The sequence below is a fragment of the Carcharodon carcharias genome, chromosome 35 (assembly GCF_017639515.1).
Source record: "Carcharodon carcharias isolate sCarCar2 chromosome 35, sCarCar2.pri, whole genome shotgun sequence".
Lineage (NCBI taxonomy): Eukaryota > Metazoa > Chordata > Chondrichthyes > Lamniformes > Lamnidae > Carcharodon > Carcharodon carcharias.
This window is the reverse complement of record NC_054501.1, coordinates 6,568,673-6,590,956: the sequence shown is the minus strand read 5'-3', so window position 1 is coordinate 6,590,956 and position 22,284 is coordinate 6,568,673. Positions and strand designations below refer to the sequence as shown.

At 48.0% G+C, this 22,284-nt stretch overlaps 1 protein-coding gene across 8 annotated transcripts in view; it reads left to right on the top strand.

Annotated features, from left to right (window-relative positions):
* The window catches only part of huwe1 (HECT, UBA and WWE domain containing E3 ubiquitin protein ligase 1), a 269,110-nt gene that overhangs the window by 70,453 nt on the left and 176,373 nt on the right, over positions 1-22,284 (top strand). For all 8 annotated transcript variants that reach the window (XM_041179576.1, XM_041179574.1, XM_041179571.1 and 5 more), the window contains 10 exons: positions 134-233; positions 2,026-2,126; positions 3,623-3,773; positions 5,831-5,958; positions 8,860-9,000; positions 13,867-13,972; positions 16,364-16,474; positions 16,815-16,916; positions 17,885-17,965; positions 20,481-20,587. In XM_041179576.1, coding sequence (XP_041035510.1) covers positions 134-233; positions 2,026-2,126; positions 3,623-3,773; positions 5,831-5,958; positions 8,860-9,000; positions 13,867-13,972; positions 16,364-16,474; positions 16,815-16,916; positions 17,885-17,965; positions 20,481-20,587 — 1,128 coding nt within the window. The remainder of the gene's footprint in view (positions 1-133; positions 234-2,025; positions 2,127-3,622; positions 3,774-5,830; positions 5,959-8,859; positions 9,001-13,866; positions 13,973-16,363; positions 16,475-16,814; positions 16,917-17,884; positions 17,966-20,480; positions 20,588-22,284) is intronic.

Genomic DNA, 22,284 nt, shown 5'->3' with positions numbered 1-22,284 from the left:
TGGGCAGTAAATGCATGCGTTGCGCATGCCCCCATGAACGAATGAAACCAAATTTATTGACCCCTCAAGACAATTGTGGAATAATGCTTGAAGCTTTACTGCTCTTACATGATGCCTGTTTGTTTTGTGACAGATGCTACTGTTTACACATATACGGCTAGCGCACGGCTTCTCAAATCATAAAAAGAGACTGCAAGCAGTACAAGCTAGGCTACACGCTATCTCGATATTAGGTAAGTGGGTCGTAAACATTTCGTGTGTAAATGTCTCTTATTCGCATGGCTGGGGGGAAGCAGTTATAGTTCGACGTCCAGGCTTAACAATCCATTCAGCGGCTTCAGCTGACGCAGCATGAATGGTCGCGAAGCCACCAGTCTCCGAGAGCAGAAATTCAGTCCACCACGGGCGAATACCAGGACGGCCGCAGTCACAATTTGAGCTGTTCCCCACGTTCCGCTTGCAGAGCAAGCGCCTACAACTTCCCCCGGTCCGTCCTTGAGCGTTTGAGGGCCGCCCGGGTTTTCGGTGGGAGGCTGAAGCCTGGAGCTTTACTGCCCGGGTCAGCTAGCAGGCTGCTGTTGGTGATGTTTGCAGCCAGCCAGGAGCTGTGCCATGGAGAGGGCGGGACTGCCGTCGGTGTGGAGGGAGTGAAGGGTGTTCCTGTAGTGGGCTGCGGAAGTTCAGACGAGTGTGAGTGGGGGAGGGTGCTTTTTTGGATGTCCTGTGTCGATGGGAGCGCTTTGTCAGCTGCCTTTCTTTGCTGTTCTTTGAGGAAGACCTTTTCCCTGCAGTCATCCAGAACTAGGGGGCACTGTTTTTAAAATTAGGGGTCACCCTCCTAGGACAGAGATGAGAATTATTTCTGAGGGTGGTGCGACTTTGGAACTCTCTGCCTCTGAAGGCATTAGAGGCAGGGTCGGTGAATATTTTTAAGGCAGAGGTAGGTAGATTCTTGCCAGGTAAGGAAATCAAAGGTTATCGGAGTAGAGGGGAATGTGGAACTCGAAGCACAAACAGATCAGCCGTGATCTTATTGAATGGCGCAGCAGGCTCGAGGGGCTGAATGGCCTACTTCTGCTTGTACTTCACATGTCCGTGTATTCGTTATGTTCAGTGTATGCTAGCATCAGAAATCACTCGAGCTGTGTTGGTCTTGAAGGTAAAAATTACCCTCATGACTTCCCGGAAGTGGCTGCCTACCACATTTGTGTGTGGCGGTTCCTGAGGCAGGTTGGGCAGCAGTGCTGTGCCATTGGGGAGACCAGGGCGAGTGGGGCAGTGGGTTGGCTCTGCTGCCCCAGCTGGTACCCGCCAGTTTCCCTATGCGGCTCACTCATATCGTCCTGACTCTGGCTCTGGTGTTCTGGAGGAGTTGCCGGCAGGCCAGTGTACGGTCAGGAGTGATGCCAAGTTATTTTGGCTTTGGGTTTGTGGGCGAGATGTTCGGCCACAGAACTGCACATGAAATCCCCCCCCCCCCACCACCACACACACACACACACACACACACACACACACACACACACACGCACACGCACACCGGCCTTCAGGTTGTTCAGGCGGAAGGCTGAAATGACAGTCTTGGCAGTGACAGGGCCGGAGGCGACGTAATGCTGTCAAGCAGGTGACCAAACCCAGGCCCACCCCCTGGTCCAAGCAGTAGAAACCCATTGGAAATGTGGCTAAACAGAAAGTGGTTAAAGAATCCACCAGCTTCCCTGCAGCTCAGGCCTTGGTTTGTTTTGATTTGGATGCGGTTTATGTTGGCTCCTGTTCGTCTTAAGCAGACCTGGCAGAGCGCACGTTACTAGGTGACCTGCGACCTCCGTGCCCTGCGGTTCCTAAGGGAGGCCTCGCTTGTGCAAATGAGGGGAACGACTTGGAGTCACAGTCACAGGCCAATCGCGGTTACTGAGTGGCTCTTAGTTGGGGAGGGTGGTGGTGCTGGGTTGGGGTTATAATCAGCCAGGGTTTCTGTTCCTGATAAATGTGCACTGACAACCTTCCGCCCTGATTTTTCTCCAGTTTACTCCAATGCGCTCCAAGAGTCTGCCAACAGTATATTATACAACGGTTTGATAGAGGAGCTGGTGGATGTTCTACAGATACCAGACAAACAGCTTATGGTGAGTGTATTGCAAATGCGTATCCTGTGAACAATATATTTTATATGGCACACTCTGGATCAACTCAAAAGTAATGGAGAAAAGTTGGGGGTGGGGTGGAGGGGGGTGGTGGTTGGGTAAACTGAAGTGGGCTAAGTGTGAATATAGAACAAGGAAGGCTGGATGAAAGGCCTCAGCGGTGATTACCGCTGGAACCCTGGGATACTGCAGTCTGATCACTCAGCTAGCCTGGCAGGGATGCTCTTGCAGTTGGCTTCTTCAACGTCTCTGACCCGCTCAGGCATTCCAGCTGCCCCACGTTCCTTCGGGTGGGAAAACAGGCCTGGTGCGAACGAAGGCACCCCCCGCCCCCAACGCACCTACCTCGGCCTGAATAAGCCAAGCCCCAAGCGGAGCACAAGCCTGTGGCCGCTCCGTAGTATAAAGTATCTGTGCCACTGGACCTGCACTCCTGCAGGAGGTGGTATCAACTGAAGTGAATTGTTGTGAGGAGGAGAGCGGACCGGTTTATGTTCTCGGTTGGAGCATCATCCTTTCTTGAATCCCTGCGTCCAGCCAAGACTGACGGGAGGCAGTTCCTCTATCCTCAGCTTGGAGTATTGCGTCCAGTTCTGGTCACCGCGCTTTAGGAATGGTGTTGAAAGCACTAGAGGTTGCGGAAAAGATTCACGAGAATTAAGTTCCTCATCCCTGGAACCAGTTACAAAGATAAATTGGGAAAAGAAGGCGGAGGGGAGGTTTGCTAGAGGTGCTCAGAATCATGACGGGTCTGGACAGAGTCGATAGGGAGAAACTGTTCCCACTCGTGAGAGGATCGAGAATGAGAGGGCACAGATTGAAAGTAATTAGTGAAAGAAACAAAAGGGACATGAGGAAAAACTTTATCTCTGAGCGTTTGGGGTCCGGAATGCGCTGCCCGAGTGTGTGGTGGAGGCAGGTTCAGTCGAGGCATTCAAGGGGGAATTGGATCATTATCTGAAAAGTAAGAATGTGCAGGGTTACGGGGAGGTGGTGGGGGAGTGGAACTAGATGAGTTGCTCATTTGGAGAGCTGGTGCAAATGTGATGGGCTGAATGGCCTCCTCCTGCACTGTAACCCTTGAGATTCGTTGGCCCTTGGTGCTATGTGGCAGTTAACAGCCCCTTCCTATAGGTATTGACCTTTTAACAGACCCAGCAACTCACTCGCAATTGGACACGGGATTCAGTGTCACTGGGTGAAATGATGGGCAGGCCTGAAATGGTAGATGCTCTGGAGGAGCTTTACTCTGCATCCACCCTGATGCCTGATCTCGAAAAAAGTTGGCAGCCTGCGAGCACCAACAAGAAGGCATCACTGCCTTGATTTGGCGTTTGCCCGCGATGGAGTCAAAATCCCCCCCAACCCACTACCCCCACTAAAGGAATCTGAAAGGAGCAGAGTTGGGTTAGTATAAAGCACCAGTCATGATTTCCCATGTTCCTTCCCCTCATCCGTTGTTCTTCCCCCTTTGCCAGGATATTAAAGCCGCTTCTTTGCGGACATTGACGTCGATAGTTCATTTGGAAAGGACACCTAAGCTGAGCAGCATCATAGACTGCACAGGAACAGCGTCATACCATGGCTTTCTACCAGTGCTGGTGCGAAACTGTATCCAGGCCATGATTGGTGAGTGCTACTTGAAACTTCCCCCCCCACCTTTTCTGCTTGGGTACGTTTAAAAATGAGCTTTGTGTGAGAATCTCTGAATGAGAAGTGATTGGAGAGGAGGTACCAGGTCTTATGGTCAGTGGGGTGCTAGGTGGGTGCAGAAACATGTATCCTATGCCAGAAGAGTTTGTTTGGACAAGGCTCCCTGGGAACCAGTGCCATAAGAGGACCTTGGCTTGGGCAGCTCAAGTGCAGAGAACTTGGGACTGGGTTGGTGCGAGAGCCAAGGTGTATACTGAGACCAGGCAGCTTCCGACTGACTGCCCATCACCCTGTCCATCAGGATATCCGCTACCACCTTTCCTGGGGCTTGGGGAGAAATTCCGGGCACCAGTGGCCCTGGCAAACAACAGTGAAGTTGGAGCAGGAGAAGAGCAGTCGCAATGGCCCAAGCAGCACTGCTCAGGCTTATTATTCATGACTGAAGTTGGAGTAGGATTGTCGGTCGCTTTCCCTACGTGTCCAGCTACTGCGACACTGCTACTGAGGTGCAACAGCTGCTAGGTTGCTTCTGTGGTGCATGTAATTGCAGATCAGAAGCTGTTAGTCTGGCAGTCATCACCATCCTTGGACGGTGCGCTGTGTTAGCTGCTTTATTGCACAGTCAGGTCCCACAAACCAGGTCACTTTTTTGTATTCCTCCATGGGGACGTGGGCTAGGCCAGCATTTGTCGCCCATCCCTAATTGCCCTTGAGCTTGCTAGGGCCATTTCAGAGGGGCAGTTAAGAGTCGACCACATTGCTGTGGACCTGGCATCCTGTAGACCAGACCGGGTAAGAACCGCAGATTTCCCTCCCTAAAGGGCATTAGTGAGCCAGATGGGTTTTCACAACAAGCGATGATAGTTCCCATGCTCACCGTTAACTGAGAGTGGCTTTCAATTCCAGACTTTTATTAACTGATTGAGTTTAATTCCCCTAGTGCACTAGCTTGAGCCTATGGATTACTAATCTGGTGACTAGTGATCCAGACACATTACACATTAGGGAAGGTGCTGTGGGCATGCAGAGACACCCCTCTGTATATAATGCACCGAATATTCCTCCCGTAACCAACATCAGCAAAAACCTATTAGGATATGCACTCACTCACTTTTTGCAACCCCGCAATGTGCAAAATGGCTGCTGCGTTTGCTGTCATGTTTTAAGTATGCGATTTGTTCACACCTCTATGCAAGAGCTGCCTATCTTCCAACGTAACGTGATCTGAGTCATGGGGCATCAGCTGATGTATCCTTGATAAAGTGGGCTGGGAATGTATTGCGATTGTTACTTGATGTATCTCTCCTGGCGGCCATAATCTCTTGATTTTTGGCCTAGGATTAGGAGGTACAAAAACATTTGAATTGCCGGTCAAATATCTGAGTTTTAAAATTCTCATTTTGAAACCCCTCCCTTTCTCTAACTCCCCATCCTTACAGCCGCCTGAGAACTGCGTTCCTCCAACTCTTGACTCTTGAGCATTCCCCCACCCCACGCCGATTGCCATTGCTCCACTGTTGTTCTGCCGTGCCTTCAGCTGCCTCACCCTCCAGCTCCGAAGTTCCTCCTCTGAGCCTCTGCACCCACCTCTCCTCTCCTTTTAATGTGTTCCTTAAAACCCAAGCTTTTGACCAAGCTTTTGGTCACCTGTCCTAACGCCTCCTCATATGATTCAGTGTCAAATTCTGTTTAATAAAACTCCTGTGAAGCACCTTGGGGTGTTTTGCTAAATGAGGGGGCTGAATAAATACAAGCTGTTCATTACGTGTGGGTTAAGCAGCGAAACACCATTCCCGTATAGCTACTGTTCATGTTGGATCTGAAATCTCCTGTTCATACTCTAGGCTTATCGCTAATTTGGGAGGAGGTTTATAATTAGTGTTTTTTTTATATCCCTGCTGTATTTGTAATGACCAATTAAGTATTGGTCTGGCAATCACTCCTCCCCACTGAGTCTTTAGCCGCTAGGTTTGAGCTAAAAGGTTGTTGAATGCTGATTGTCCCCTCCTTTTAAAATTCAATACTGCCGGCAGATCCATCTATGGAGCCGTATCCTCATCAGTTTGCAACGGCACTGTTCTCCTTTCTCTACCACCTGGCCAGTTACGATGCCGGCGGCGAAGCCTTGGTCTCCTGTGGAATGATGGAAGCTTTACTCAAGGTAAGACGTCTTTTGGTGAGTCACGGAGAAAAGCTGAGGGTATTCTCTTCGGTCGGTTAGCTGGATGGCTGGTTTGTGATGCAGGGTGATGCTAACAGCGCAGGTTCAATCCCCGTACAGGCTGAGGTCATCCATGAAGGCCCCACCTTCTCAACCTTGCCCCCTCGCTTGAGGTGTGTTGACCCTCACCACCTCTCTCTAATGAGAGAGCAGCTTATGGTCCTTTAGGACTCTGGTGACTTTCATCTTTCATTCTCTTCTGTGCTCCACTTAACCTTATTTAAGGAAGGATGTAAACGTGTTGGAAGCAGTTCAGGGAAGGTTTACTAGATTAACACTGGGAATGGGCGGGTTGGTTCATGAGGAAAGGTTCCACAGATTAGGCTTGTATTCATGGGAGTTCAGAAGAGTAAGAGGCGGCTTGGTTGAAACATATAAGATGCTGCGGGGTCTTGACAGGGTGGATGTGGAAAGGATGTTTCCCCTTGTGGGAGAATCTAGAACTAGGGGTCACCGCTTAAAAATAAGCGACTGCCCATTTAAGACAGAGATGAGGAGAAATTCTTTCGGAGGGTTGAGAGACTTTGGAATCCCCTTCCTCAAAGGGCTGAGTTTTGAATACCTTTAGGCAAAGGTAGGTAGATTCCTGATTAACAAAGGAGTGAATGGTTATTGGGGGAATGTGGAGTTCAGGTTACAACCAGATCAGCCAAGATCTTGTTGGTGGAGCAGGCTGAAGGGGCCGAGTGGTCTACTGCTCCGAATTTGTATGTTTGTATGTAACCTGCCATACTGGAGAGGAGGAAATGGACCTGCTTGACTGAAGGTTTTAGCAAGGATGTTATGCTAAGGCTTTATAGGTCACTGGTCTGGTCTCAACTAGCGAACAATTGTTGTTAATATGTTAATTATGTGGTTAAGATATGCAAGTGAAGGGCATTGTTTAATTAAGCGCTTAGAGCATTTATAAAGAGAGGCTGCTGGGGCACTGGGCTAGTAGCTAGGAGGCAGACATATGTAATGCTGTAAACAAAGTATCATGAAAGGGATTTGCTTGGGATCAATTTATCAATAATATGTCCAGTTTTGGGCACCCATATTTAGGAAGGAAGACAAAGCCTTGGAGAGGGTGCAGAAGGAACTTACTAGAGTTGTACCGGCGGGTGAGGGTCTTCAGTTATGTGGAGGGACTAGGGAAGCTGAGGTTGTTCCCTTAACCATCCCTAGACCTAGGGGGAAATTTGATCGAGGAGTTCAAAATCATGAATGCTTTAGATAGAATAAGTAAAGAGAAACTGCTTCCAGTGGCAACAGGGTTGGCAGCCAGAGGGACATGGATTTAAGGAGATTGGCTTTAAAAAAGAAAAGTACCAGAGGCAATAAGAGGGAAAAGTACTTAAGTGGCGAACTATGATCTGGGATGCACTGTCTGACAGGGCAGTGGAAACAGATTCAGTTGTAACTTTCAAAAGCAAATTTGATAAATTGCAGGACCATGGGGAAGGAGCAAGGTGGTGAAACTTATTGGGTAAGGTCTTCTGCTGAGGCGATGGGCTTGAATGGCCTTCTAAGTCGTGTGATTCTGTAATGGATCCCACTGCACCTTGAATGTCACCTCCGTGAATACACACAGACAGTGCCTGCAGAGCGTCCTCTTCGTTGATGGTACCTGGGCCCTGCCTTCCGACAGCAGCAACCAAATCGAAAAGCCTCCTTGTGTGGATTTGGGATCCAACCCCTGTGTTCGCGGGGAGGGGGGCGATATTTTTTCTTTTGTTAACCTGTTGTATATTTTCAACACTCTGGATTGGGCTGCTATCTTAGGAAAGGACATGGCTGTTTGGCCTCTGCACATCTTCACACACAATTGTTGGTGACCTTGGTTGGCTTGCTTAAGAGTTGTCATTTACCCACTCCCCGACAATTAACTTCATCAAGTTAACCCAAACAAATCTCCTTTAGTGCAAATGGGGTGGTATTTTTAGAGCTTGGATGAAAGATATCATCCTTCTGTGTCTTGTGCCCTGGGTATTATTTGACATCGTCTTTTTAAAAGAAATCTCTGCGGGGGGGGGCGCATAAGCCATTGACCCAGTGCCACTTACACAAGGGAAGTCATCTGACAGAACATCCTGACTAAATACCTGTAGAATAGCCCATGTTACATTGAAAATCTTGTGTACATACGCATGTTTGCTGTCAAAAATTTCATGTCCTGTGGTTAGGGCTTTTAATTTACTCTGTCATGTGGGCGTTGCTGGCTAACCCAGCATTTGTTGCCCATCCCTAATTGCCCTTGAACTGAGGAGCTTGCTGGGGCCATTTCAGAAGGCAGTTAAGAGTCAACCACATTGCTGTGGGTCTGGAGTCACATGTAGGCCAGACAGAATAAGGATGACAGGTTTCCTTCCCTAAAGGGCATTGGTGAACCAGGTGGGGTTTTTACGACAATCGATGATGGTTTCATGGTCACCATCACTGAGACTGGCTTCCAATTCCGGATTTATTAATTGAATTTAAATTCCACCAGCTGCCGAGGTGGGATTTGAACCCGTGTCCCCAGAGCATTAGCCTGGTCCTCTGGATTACTTGCCCAGTGATATTCACACTATGTTGCCATCCCCCAAATTTTGATAGGCTCTTCCATGTCAACGTTGAAACTGTCTGTGTACACGGCTCACAGTGACTGCAGTTGCAAGTTGTGCCCATTTAGTGGTGGTGTAGCTCTGTAGTCGGGCTTGTGACGCACAGTCAGTGGTGCCACGGGAAGTCTAGTAGCTACAGCACCCTGCATGGTTACGTGCACTGATTTATGGAGGATATTGCTAATAAAGTAAATGTGGGGATTTGCTATGATATAGTAACTTATTTCCACTCTTCTTCCCCTTTCCCTTTACCTAGGTGATCAAGTATCTTGGCGATGAGCAGGACCAGATCACTTTCGTGACCAGGGCTGTCCGCGTGGTTGACCTCATCACCAACCTGGACATGGCAGCCTTCCAGTCGCACAGTGGACTGGCCGTATTCATCAACCGGCTAGAGGTATGTGGGCATTTGTATTCCTGCTTTGTGCTGACATGCAGGCTGATGGAAGGTGTTTTAAGACCAGAAGATGTCGGAGCAGAAGTAGGCCATTCGGCCCATTGAGCCTGCTCCGCCATTCAATGAGATCATGGCTGATCTGATAATCCTCAACTCCACTCTCCTGCCTTGTCCCCATAACCCTTGATTCCCTTACTGATTAAAAATCTGTCTGTCTCAACCTTGAATGAACTTAACAGCCCAGCCTCTACAGCCCTCTGTGGTAAAGAATTCCACAGATTGATTACCCTCTGAGAGAAGGAATTCCTCCTCGTGTCTGTTTTAAATGGGTGCCCCTTTACTCTGAGATTATGCCCTCTGGTCCTAGATTCTCCCACAAGGGTCAACAACCTCCCAGCATCTACTCTGTCAAGCCTCCTAACAATCTTGTATGTTTCAAAAAGGTCGCCTCTCATTCTTCTAAGCTCCAATCAGTACAGGCCAACCGACTCAGCGCCTCCTCATAAGAAAACCCCTCCATCCCCAGGATCAACCTAGTGAATCTTCTCTGGACTGCCTCCAATGCCAGTATATCTTTCCTCAGATAAGGGGACCTAAATTGTTCACAGTGTTCCAGGTGTGATCTAACTAGTGCCTTGTATAGTTTCAGCAAGACTTCCCTATTTTTATACACCATTCCCGTTGAAATAAAGGCCAACGTTCCATTTGCCTTCCCTATTACCTGTTGAACTTGTATGTTAACTTTTTGGGATTCATGCATAAAGACCCCCAAATCCCTCTGTGCTGCAGCTTTCTGCAGTCTTTCTCCATTTAAATAATATTCAGCTCCTCTATCCTTCCTGCCAAAATGCATAGCCTCACATTTTCCCACATTATATTCCATCTGCCAAGGTCTTGACCACTCACTTTACCTGTCTATATCCCCCTGTAGACTTTTTGTGTCATTCTCACCACTTGCCTTCCCACCTATTTTTGTCATCCGCAAACTTGGCGTTAGTACATTCACTTCCCTCATCCAAGTCACTAATATATATTGTAAATAACTGTGGCCCCAGCACTGATCCCTGTGGCACTCCACTAGTTATAGGTAGCCATCCCGAAAATGCCCCTCTTATCCCAACTCTGTCTTCTATTAGTTAGCCAATCCTCTATCCATGCTAATATACTACCCCCAACACCATGGCCTCTTAAGTAGTCTTATGTGCGGTACCTTATCGAACGCCTTTTGGAAATCCAAATATATTACATCTACTGGTTCCCTTTTATCTACCCTGCTTGTTACCTCCCCAAAGAATTCTAATAAATTTGTTAGGCATGATTTTCCCTTCATGAAGCTATGCTGACTCTGTTTGATTAGATTATGTATTTCTAAATGCTCTGCTATTTCACCCTTTATAACAGACTCCAACATTTTCCCAATGACAGATGTTAAGCTAACTAGCCCATAGTTACCTGTATTTTTGTGTCTTTCCCTTTTTGAATAAGCAGTTTTCCAATCCTTTGGGACTTTTCCAGAATCTAAGGATTCTTGGAAGATTACTACCAGAGCATCCACTATCTCTGTAGCTACTTGCTTTAATATCCTAGGATGCAGCCCATTAGACCCAGGGGATTTATCGGCCTTTAGCCCCATTTGTTTCCCTAGTACTTTTTCTCAAGTGATAGTTATTGTATTTATTTCCTCCCCCCCACCTTTTGCCCCTTGATTATTTAGTATTTTTGGAATGCTGTTAGTGTCTTCTACCGTGAAGACTGATGCAAAGTATTTATTCAACTGCTCTGCCATTTCCTGGTTCCCCATTATTATTTCCCCAGCCTGATTCTCTGAGGGGCCTGTGTTCACTTTGGCCTCTCCCTTCCTTTTTATATATTTAAAGAAGTTCTTGCTGACTGTTTTTACATTACTTGATAGTTTACCCTCAAGGTTTATTTTCTTCCTTTTTTTTTGGTCATCCTTCATTGTTTTTTTAAAACTTTCCTAATCCTCTGGCTTACCACTAATCTTTGCCACGTTGTATGTTTTTTCTCTCAATTTGACACTGTCCTTAACTTCCTTGGTGAACCAGGGTTGGTTTATCCCTTCCTTGAATCCTCCTTCACTGGGATATTTCTTTGTTGAGAGTCATGAGCTATTTTCTTAAACATCTGCCATTGTTCATCAATCGCCTTTTCTGCTAAACCGCTTTCCCAGTCCACTGCAGCCAACTCTGCTTTCATTCAATTATAATTATCCTTATTTAAGTTTAGCACAGTTGTTTCCAACCCAAGTTGCTCACTCTCAAACTGAATGCTAAATTCTACCATATTATGGTCACTGTTTCCTAGGGGATCCTTTACTCTGAGATCATTTATTAAACCTGCCTCCTTACACACTACCAAATCCAAAGCAGCCAGATCCCTGGTTGGATTCACAACATATTGTTTTAAGAAACGGTCCCAAATACACTCTATGAATTCTTTCTCGTGTCTACCTCTGCCAATCTGATTTTCCCAATCCACATGAAGATTAAAGCCACCCATGATTAATATACTGGCTTTTTTCACATGCCCTCATTATCTCCTGATTTATTCTCTTTCCTATTGTATAGTTACTGTCAGGGGGTCCTATAGACTACTCTCCCCCTTGTCAGTGTTGTCTCCCCCTTGTCATTTCTTACTTCCACCCATATGTATTCTACATCTTCCAACCCAAGATCCTTTCTTGCTATCGTACTTTTTCCACCTTGTACTAACAAAGCTACCCCACCGCCCTTTCCTTCCTGCCTGTCCTTTTGAAAAGTCACTTAACCCTGAGTGTTTAGTTCCCAGCTTTGATCTCCTTGTAACCACGTCCCTGTAATGGCTATAAGATCACACCTATTAACCTCTATTTATGCCATTTATTCATTTATTTTGTTCTGAATATTGCGTGCATTCAAGTAAAGGGCCATTAATTTTGCATTTTTACCATTTTTCCTCCTTTGACCCTATTTGCTGCTGTTTTTTATATGTTTGTACACTCAGTCCCTTCCTGTCACACTCTAGGTTACATTACCGAAATAGCTGCTCTGCAAGGCTGCCATACCCTTTTGCTTTGTAAGCCAATGTATCTCCTTTCCAGAACCCCACCCCCCACTTAGTTTAAAGCCCTCTCTACAGCCCTAGTTATTTGGTTCGCCAGGCCACTGGTCTCAGCACAGTTCAATGAAGCCTGTCCCACCGGAACAGCTCCCTTCTACCCCAGTATTGGTGCCAGTGCCCCATGAACGGAAGCCCATTCCTCCCACACCAATCTCTGAGCCACGCATTTAACTCCTTGACTTTATTTACCCTATATCAGTTTGTCTGTGGCTCCGTTAGCAATTCCGAGATTATTACCTCGGAGGTTCTGCTTTTTAATTTAGCTCCTAACTGTTCAAATTCTTTCAGCAGAACCTCCTTTCTGGCCCTGTCAATGTCGTTGGTACCAACATGGACGACGCCAGCTGGACCCCTCCTCTCCCACTCCCAAGTTCCTCTCTAGCCCTGAGGAGATGTCTTTAACCCTGGGCACTGGGCAGGCAACACAGCCTTTGGGACTCACGCTCACAGCTGCAGAGAGCAGTATCTATCCCCCTAATTATACTGTCCCCTATCACTACTACGCTTCCAATCCCCACCCCCCCCCACTCGAATGGCTCCCTGCACCACAATGCCATTGTCGGTTCGCTCATTCTCCCTGCGGATCCCGCTCTCATCTACACAGCTTGCAAAAACCTTGTAAGTGTTGACAGTTGCTGGGGCCAAGGCTCCTCAAACACTACTCCCTGGGTTCCCACACCTGCTTCACCTGCAGTTTTATTGTAGACTAAAAGACAGAATCATGGTAATCATAGTGAGTCATGGCCTTCTGAACGTGTGAATGAAGCAGTTTCAAAGTTAACTTTCGAAAAGGAGCTGGGTAGATATTTTTGCTGGCCAGGAATATTGAGGGATGTGGCAGGGTGGCTGGATGGAGTTCAGCTACAAATCAGCCATGATCTGATTGAATGGTAGAACAGGCTCGAGGGGCTAAATGGCTCCCGCCTCTTCCTGTGTAACAGGCTTGATGAGGGCTGAATGACTGCCTCCTGTACCTGTGTAACAGGCTCGCGAAGGGGCTGAATGGCCTCCATATGGGGAAAGAGCAAGGGAGATGGAATTTATTGGATAGCTCTTTCGAGGAGCTGGAAGAGGTATAATGGGCTGATTGGCGTATTCCTGTGTTGTAAGATTCCATGTAGTCAGAATTGTTAGCTAAGAAGCACAGGGTTGGATACAGAGTAAAGCTCCCTCTACAGCGTCCCCATCATACACTCCCAGGACAGGTACAGCACGGGGTTAGATACAGAGTAAAGCTCCCTCTACACCATCCCCATCAAACACTCCCAGGACAGGTACAGCACGGGGTTAGACACGGAGTAAAGCTCCCTCTACACTGTCCCCATCAAACACTCCCAGGACAGGTACAGCACGGGGTTAGATACAGAGTAAAGCTCCCTCTACACTGTCTCCATCAAGCACTCCCAGGACAGGTACAGCACGGGGTTAGATACAGAGTAAAGCTCCCTCTACACCGTCTCCATCAAGCACTCCCAGGACAGGTACAGCACGGGGTTAGATACAGAGTGAAGCTCCCTCTACACCCTCCCCATCAAACACTCCCAGGACAGGTACAGCACGGGGTTAGATACAGAGTAAAGCTCCCTCTACATCGTCCCCATCAAACACTCCCAGGACAGGTACAGCACGGGGTTAGATACAGAGTAAAGCCTCCTCTGTTGTAGCTCAATAATGTTCTTTAACATCAATTTTGGAGAATATTTTACCCGAGCAGCCTGGCTGATCTTTATTCTCTTTTTTTAAAAGCACGAAGTTGATATTTGCAGGAAGGAGTGTCCATTTGTCATTAAGCCAAAGATTCAGCGATCAAGCGCGACTCAGGAGGGCGAGGAGATGGAGACGGATTCTGAAGGTAACTGCTGATCTTTCTGGTTTTCCGTGGCAATGGTGAAGCGTCTTAGAATGTTTGGAGATTGTGAATGGTGCACGTCAATTGCAAGCTCGCTGTGCCTTTGTCGTCTTACTGAGTTTGTTGCAGCAGCTCAGTAATGCCTCCCACCCTTTGATAGCAATTCTGTGTTGTGGCCTGGAAAATGGCCCATTTGTTTTAATTTTAACATGTTCAGCCCTGATCTTTTTGTCTAATGCTTTTCCTGCTACACAGTAACCTACTGATGCTTTTAATGTACCTGCGACCTTGGTGCATGGACATCTATGTTGACCAGGCAGCGGGTACACTTGCTGAGACTTGGCGAGACCACATTTGGAGCACTGTGTACAGTTTGGGTCCTCTTGTTTGGAAATAAAGATATAATTGCATTAGAAGCAGTTCGGAGAAGGTTCACTCGATTGATTCCTGGGATGAAGAAGGGTTGAAGAGGTTGCAGTTGAGAAGAACGAGAGGTGGTGGTATTGAAACATGTAGGGTCGTGAGGGGATTTGATAGACACTGGGAGGAATGTTCCCACTTTGTAGGAGAGACTAGAACTAGGGCGACACAGTTTCAGAATAAGGGGTCTCCCATTGAAGATGGGATGAGGAGAAATTTCTTCTCTCAGAGCATCATTAGCCTGTGGAATTCTCTTCCCCGCAGAGCAGTGGAGGCTGGCTCATTGAATAGACTCAAGGCTGAGTTAGACAGATTTCTGATGATCAAGAGAGTCGAGGATTATGGGAGATAGACAGGAAAGTTCAGACCACAACCAGATGAGCCACGATCTTATTGAATGGGGGAGCAGGCTCAAGGGGGGCTGAATGGCCTACTCTAAGTCCTGTGTTCCACTCCTGTAATATTCTGTTTGACTGGCTCTTTTACCTGGGTATTATTTGGACTCTCTCACACCTGTGCTGACCAAAGTAAGTGTTGCTGGGATTTCTGTAAGGCTGCAAAAGATTTCAGCTTGTCTGTGTCACAGATCTGAGGGTGGACTGCACACTCCGCAGAGCCTGAGAAGTGTTGGTCTTGCAGCAGTTCTTTCTTTTGCAACCCCTGATGTAGGACCGTTTTGTTCGATGGCTAGCGCTTCAGTTTCCCTGTAACTCATTCTCGGGTCATCTCTGCCTGCGGCATTGTCAGCTTTAAGACCTGGGTTTGCAGCGTGAGTGCTGACTAACCACGTCTAGTTACACAGGGGCACACTGCACAGAAACAGGCCATTTGGCCCAGCTGATCCATGCTGCATTTATACTCCGCACCAACCTCCTGTCCCTCTTCATCTCCCCCATCCCCATCACCTCCTATTCCTTTCTTCCTCTTGTTTATCCAGCTTCCCCTTTAAATGCATCAACACTATTCACTCAACTAATTCCGGTGGGAGCGAGTTCCACATTTTCCCCACTCTGGATAAAGAAGTTTCTTCTGAATTCTACACACCCCCCCCCCCCCCCCCCCCCCCCCACAACCGCCGCTGCCGATTTGATTTATTAGTGACTATCTTATATTGATGGCCCCTTAGTTCTGGTCGCTCCCTCCCCTCCCCCCACAAGTGGAATCATCATCTCGACTTTGACCTGATTGAAACTGCCTTTGTCATTTTAAAGACCATGATCGGGTCACCTGCTCAGCCCTCTCTTTTCTAGGGAAAAGAGCTCCGGCCAGTTCAATCTTTCCTGATTTTTTTTTTTTCTTTTTTATTCATTTATGGGATGTGGGTAACACTGGACAGCCCAGCATTTATTGCCCATCCCTAATTGGCCTTGAGAAGGTGGTGGTGAGCTGCCGCCTTGAACTGTTGCAGTCCATGTGTCGGTATACCCACCGTGCTGTTATGAAGGGAGTTCCATTGTCTTGACTCAGCAACAGTGAAGGAACAGCCGATATATTTCAATGCCAGGGTGGTGTGTGGCTTGGAGGGGAACTTCCAGGTGGCGGTGTTCCCATGTGTCTGTTGCCCTTGTCCTTCTAGTTGGCAGCGGTCGTGGGTTTGGAAGGTGCTGTCTAAGGAGCCTTTTGCCATTTGCCTTCCTATTTGGTCGCTGTATTATTCAGTTCTGCACAGAAATTGTTCTCCGTGGGTTTGCTTTTCAGCTTTGAAATTTTGAGTTGACCCTACTCGAGTCTCTATATTTTTTTCAGAGGGAATTTGCGCGCTCCTTTGTGTGAAGGAGTGCTTCCAGATTCCCCTGCTGAATAGCTTGCCTGTTATTTTAAGGTTATAACCCTCATTCTGGGCTCTCCAACCTGAGGAAATAAGTTTGACTCTGTCTACCCCGGCATTCGTAGTAATGCGGTAACAGAAATGTCCCAGAGAGTGGGTTTATCCAGTGCTGCTCGCTGCCTGGAATTTACTTTTGCCTTCTGTAGTTTCAGATATCGTAATGGAGAGCAGTCCAGGTCCCTCAACTTCGACTGAGTCCAGGCCAGATGTAGATTCACGAGGGCCCAGTACTGCCACAGCATACCCACCAAGAACTGGTAAGAGTGGTAGATACCCTAACTCTGTGTGGTGGCGGTCGAATGGGGAGGGCGGAGTCTCTTTAGTCTTGGCTAATACCTCCAAGATGAAAGCAGCCCAAGTGGGGGTAGGGTGTTGGTATAGCAACGGTCAATTCCACGCGAGGTGCAAGGTAAGTTTGTCAACGTTAATCCCTCAGTCAAGACTGTCTGGTTGTTGTCATGATGCTGTTTTGTGGGAACTTGCTGTGTAAAACAATAACGTTGCTCTGAAAGATCATTCCTTGACTTGTTAAACCTTTTGGGATGTGTAGTGACGGTGAAAGGCTCAGCATAAACCCAAGTTCTTTCATCTTTGCAGGGGTTCAGTGCATCCCGCAGCGTGCAGCCCTGTTGAAATCCATGCTCAACTTCCTGAAGAAGGCCATTCAAGATCCAGCGTTCTCAGACAGCATTCGGCATGGTAAGGAGTTCTCTCTATGGCCATGAACGTTCAGAGAAGAGACAGGCAATCCAGCCGCATCCACAGGCACTTGTTCCCTTAAACTCGGCGGGGCAGTGCTACCGAGGCAGGCAGGATTGCGGGCAACCTCTGATTTGACGTTCCAGGCCCACTGTATTAAGCAACTTTAAAATAACCTCGCCTCAGTTCGTTAGCCCTCTGATCGCAGAGTTGGAAGGTCGTGGGTTTGAGTCCCACTCCACCTGGTCCAGGCTGAAAGTCCAATGCAGCACTGAGGGAGTGCTGTACTGTTGGATGCAGTGTTAAATGAGGCCCCCGTCTGGTGGGTATCAAAGGCCCTAGGGCACTGCTGGCCAACATTCCCCCCTCCGCCAACACCACGGAAAGCAGACTGACCGGTTGGCCGTTCACCTCACCTCATGTGTGGGTGTTGCCATGTGCAAATTGTCTGCCATGACTGCACTTCAAGGAATGTCAGTGGGCTGCCATACTCTCTGGGATGTGCAAGGTGCAGTATGAATGTAACTTTGTTCCCTATAGATGTGATTGAAACCAGCTTACCTTCAGTGGAATTGGGCCTCACCTGTTGCTTGGTTAACATCTAGGCAGGAACATGGGGAGGCCAATCAGCCCCTCGAGCCCGTTGCCCATCCAGTTAGATCATGATTGATCGGTACCTTAACTCTCATCTACCTGTCGTCTTTCTACATCCCCTATTATCCTTGCCTAACCAAGAATTTTGAAATTGTCAGTCAATCTCCCGTCCACCCCCGGGCCTTCAATAGATTTGTAAATGGCGATGCTGTACAGCCATGTGCGGAAGCCAGGAATTGAAGGGTTGCACCCATGACGCGTGCCACCACCTGCCCCCTGCCTCAGTTGCCCAATCTACCTTTCAGGCCCCAAGTTGTTAGAGCTAACCTGTCGGGTTTACTTTTTGTTTTCTTTTTGTGTCATTTACCTTGCAGTAATGGACGGCTCGCTGCCTACCTCACTAAAGCACATCATCAGCAACGCAGAGTATTATGGGCCATCCCTCTTCCTGCTCGGTAAGCGAGATAGATGCGTTTCGATTCATCGCGTACTTCCTTGCCTCTGCAGCATCACTCGCAGCCATGAAACTTCACTGCCTGGAGCTGTCTTTTGCTTGTTTGCAACCTTCTCTTTCTCCCACTCTTTGTCGTCACACCGCCCCCCCACCCCCCACACACACAATGCATCCCTGCCAGTCTCTTACCCCTCTCTGTCACCCTCTTTGCAACATTAGCGAAACTACTGCAGCAATCTGCCACATTAACCCTGTATGAAATAAACTGGGGCTGTAGGCGGGGTGAGAATGCAGTGTTTATTCTCTGCTCAGCTCTGTTATTGGCCATGTAAGCAGGGACACTCCACTCAGTGCCGTTTTTATGTCGGGTTTATTTAGCAGATTTTCGGCGGTGGGCTTGCTAATCTTGCACCGGTTCTGGAAGTGGAGACGGCATCTCCTGAAGAGTGTGCCCCTATCAGCGCACCCTTAAAAATGAATGCGAGCATTAATGTCAGTGTCCGCTCAGTGTTCACCCCAGTCAGAATGCTGCGAGTTCAGGTGAGCCTAAAATCTAGGGTGACGCACCCCAGAGCCGGCACTGAAGGAGCGTCGCCCTGTCAGAAGTGCTGTCTTTCAGATGTGATGTTTAAACTGGGTCCCTGTGTGCTGCCTCCACAACGTGGCTGGACAGTAGATTAGGAACATGGCAACTTAGGGTCAGGAGTAGGCCATTTGACCCTTTGAGCCTGCTCTGCCATTCAATAAGATCATGGCTGATCTGAAGGCTAATGGAATGCTATCCTTTGTTACGGGAGAAATTGAATATAAAAATAATGATGTTATGCTTCAGTTATATGAGTCATTGGTGAGATCGCATCTCGCATACTGCATGCAGTTTTGGCCTCCTTATTTAAGAAAGGATGTAAATGTGTTCGAGGTGCTTCAGAGGGGGTTTACTATATTGATACCTAGAATGAGCAGGTTGTTTTATGATGAAAGGTTAGACTAACTAGGCTTGTTTCCACTGGAGCTTAGAAGAGTGAGGGGTGACTTGATTGAAGTATATAAGATCCTGAATGGTATTGACAAGATGGACAAGGGAAAGGATGTTTCTTCTTGTGGGTGAGTCCAGAACTAGGGGGCACTGTTTTAAAATTAGGGGTCATTCTTTAGAGCAGAGATGAGAAATTTTTTTGAGGGTTGTGCGACTTTGGAACTCTGCCTCAGAAGGTGGTAGAGGCGGGATTCACTGAATATTTTTAAGGCGGAGGTAGATTGACTCTTGTTAGGCAAAGGAATCGAAGGTTATCGGGCTAGATGGGAATGTGGAATTCGAAACACAAACTGAGCAGCCATGATCTCATTGAACGGTGGAGCAGGCTCGTGGGGCCGAATGGCCCACTTCTTCTATTTCCTATGTGGCCACAACTCCGCTTTCCTGCCTGTCCTGCCCCGGGCCTCCCCATAACACGCTGCTCCCATGTTGATCAAACTCGGCTTTGAATATATTCAATGGCCCAGCCTCCACTGCTCTCTGGGGGAGAGAATTCCACAGACTAATGACCCTCTGAAAGAAGAAATTCCTCCTCATCTCCGTCTTGAATGGGAGACCCCTTATTCTGAAACTGTTTTCTCTCTCCCCCCCCACCCCCGCCAGTTAGTCTCCCCCCACAAGAGGAAACATCCTCCTAATATCCGCTGTGTCAAGTCCCCTCAGGAATTTAACTGTTTAAATAAGGTCACCTCTCATTCTTCCAAACTCCCATGGATAGAAGCCATTGGTGGCAGCGCTTTGTTACCCTATTCGGTGTGGTGTTATTCTAGGCCATGTAAGTGAGGACGTTCCACCAACCTACAGCCCAGCCACACTGGAGACAGTAACAGTGCACTCCCACCCAGCCATGGCTATAGTTGTATATGGAATTTTTGGCATTGTGGCCAGCCGATTTGCTCAACTTGCGGGTCCCCTCAATTGGACAGAAGAGATCCCTCGGGACTTTCTCAGAGCAGCAGGGGAGTTTTCCTGATGTGAAATGCAAGTCGAACTCGCTTTCATTTATCTATCTATCCATCCACCTGTATCTCCCCCGGGCAACCCCCCCCCCCCCCACCCAGTTCACCTTGGAGAGTAGATGCTATAGTGTATCAAAGAATGGAATGGATTCCCGATTAAGGAGGGTGGTGGAATGGAGTGGGATTGTGATAGCAGGTACAAGTGGCCTACCTGGATCCTTGCATGTTGTGCCATGTTTGTATATTCCTGGTTTGCATTGATCCAGTCCACGTTTTGTTTCCGGCCCTTGATGCCGTTTATTGACCCAGTTCCCTATTTTGTGTCTGCCATTAGGCCAGTCTGATCAATGGGCTGGAGACAACGGGGAAGAGAATTTACCCTCCAGGTTGTTGCAGGTGTCAGAGGGCTGTCAAAAGCAGTCTGATGGTAAGGGTTGGACGATACATCGGGGCATGCACAGTTGAGCCCTTGTACGTGACAATACTGACGGTTCTGTGTTTTTATTTTACTTCCTTTCCAGCTACTGAGGTGGTGACTGTGTTTGTGTTCCAAGAGCCATCGCTGCTATCCTCACTCCAGGATAATGGACTGACGGACGTCATGCTTCATGCCTTGTTGATAAAAGACGTGAGTTCTCACTAGCACTCTCTGGAATCCTGCCCAGCTTATCTCTCCTACACAAAGTGCTGCACTCCTGTCGGCTGTCCTCCGTCGCTCCACTGGGTTCCCTGCGCCCCAGTTGAATTGCCTCTCCCGAGTCCTTTTCAGATCCCTTCGTGGCACCTCCCCAGCCTCTAATCGCCCGTGATCACAGCCAGCTTGCTCCTGGCCCCAACCCCTAACATGTACGCTCCCGCTCCCTACCCAGCCCTTCTATGTATCAGCTGTGTTTCAGCAGATTGCATTCTCCATTCTGACAAGGTCCTGAGTTCGTGCCCCACTCCAGAGACTTGCGCCACCATGGCCCAAGTGAATATTCCCTGGGTATGAGGGAGCGCTGCACTGTCGGAGGTGCCGGTCTCTTGAGTGAGATATATACCTTCCCACGGACCTAAAAGATCCCAAGGCTACTATTTCGAACAGGATCAAGAAAGTTCTCCCCAGTGTCCTGTGGTCAATATTTATTCCTCAACTTAAAAAAGAATCTAGTTGTCATCTCATGTGCAAGCTGGCCGTGCACAATTTCTTTGCCCTGCTTCCCTCCTCTCGACCATGTCGACGCTTCAGAAAGTTAATGCATTGACTGTGAAGCACTTTGGTACAAAGGTTCCTTCCCGTTGAAAGGTGTACAGGACATGGCCCCCGCCCAGCCCCCTCAAAATGGATCCATAAGAGTGTGCACCCAATTGCCAAAGATGGGATAAAACAGGTGGGCACAGAAACTGAAGCGGGGAAAAGTGATCCTGAGGCCCTGAAAGCTTTCCAAAGAAAAGCAAGTTATGTCTTCATGGGCTATGTGGTACTCTGTAGTACTGCGGAGTACTGCGCACAGTTTTGGTCTCCTTATTTAAGAAAGGATATAATTGCGTTAAAGTAGTTCAGGGAAGGCTCACTCGACTGATACCTGGGATGAAGGGGGTTTGTCTTATGAGCAGAGGTTGAGCAGGTTGGGTCTGTACTCATTGGAGTTTAGAAGAATGAGAGGCGATCTTATTGAAACATATCAGATCCTGTGGGAATTTGACAACGTAGGATGTAACCCCTTGTGGGAGAGACTAGAACTAAGGGACGCGATTTAAAAATAAGGGGTCTCCCATTCCTGACGGAAATGAGGAGACTTTTTTTCCGTGAGGGACGTGAGTCTTTGGAGCTCTCTTCCCCCCTGGGGAACGGTGGAGGAAGGGTTATTGAATATTTTTAAGGCAGAGGTAGATAGATTCTTGATTAACGAAGGTTATCGGGGATAGACAGGAATATGGAGTTGGGGCCAGTCAGATCAGCCAAGGTGTTATTGAATGGTGGAGCAAGGTCAAGGGACCAAATAGCCTACTCATGCTATTTCATAGGTTCTTATGTTACCTTGATCCCGGTACCTCTTTAAAAACTCCCCTTCAGCACACTTCTCTCTTTGACAATGCCTTTGTACCTTCCGCAAAGTTGCTCGCTTGCTCCCCACTCCCCCCACCTTCAGTTTCTGTGGCCACCTGTTTTATCCCATCTTAGGTTGTTGGGTGTACGCTCTTGTCGATCCATCTCGAGGGGAGTGGGTGGGGCCCATCTCTTGTACACCTTTCAACGGGAAGGAATGTATGTCAGCACCTGCCCGCCCAGTTTTTCCTTATTTTTTGCAAGCTTTCTGTTCGTCAATGGACCGCTGTACCGGC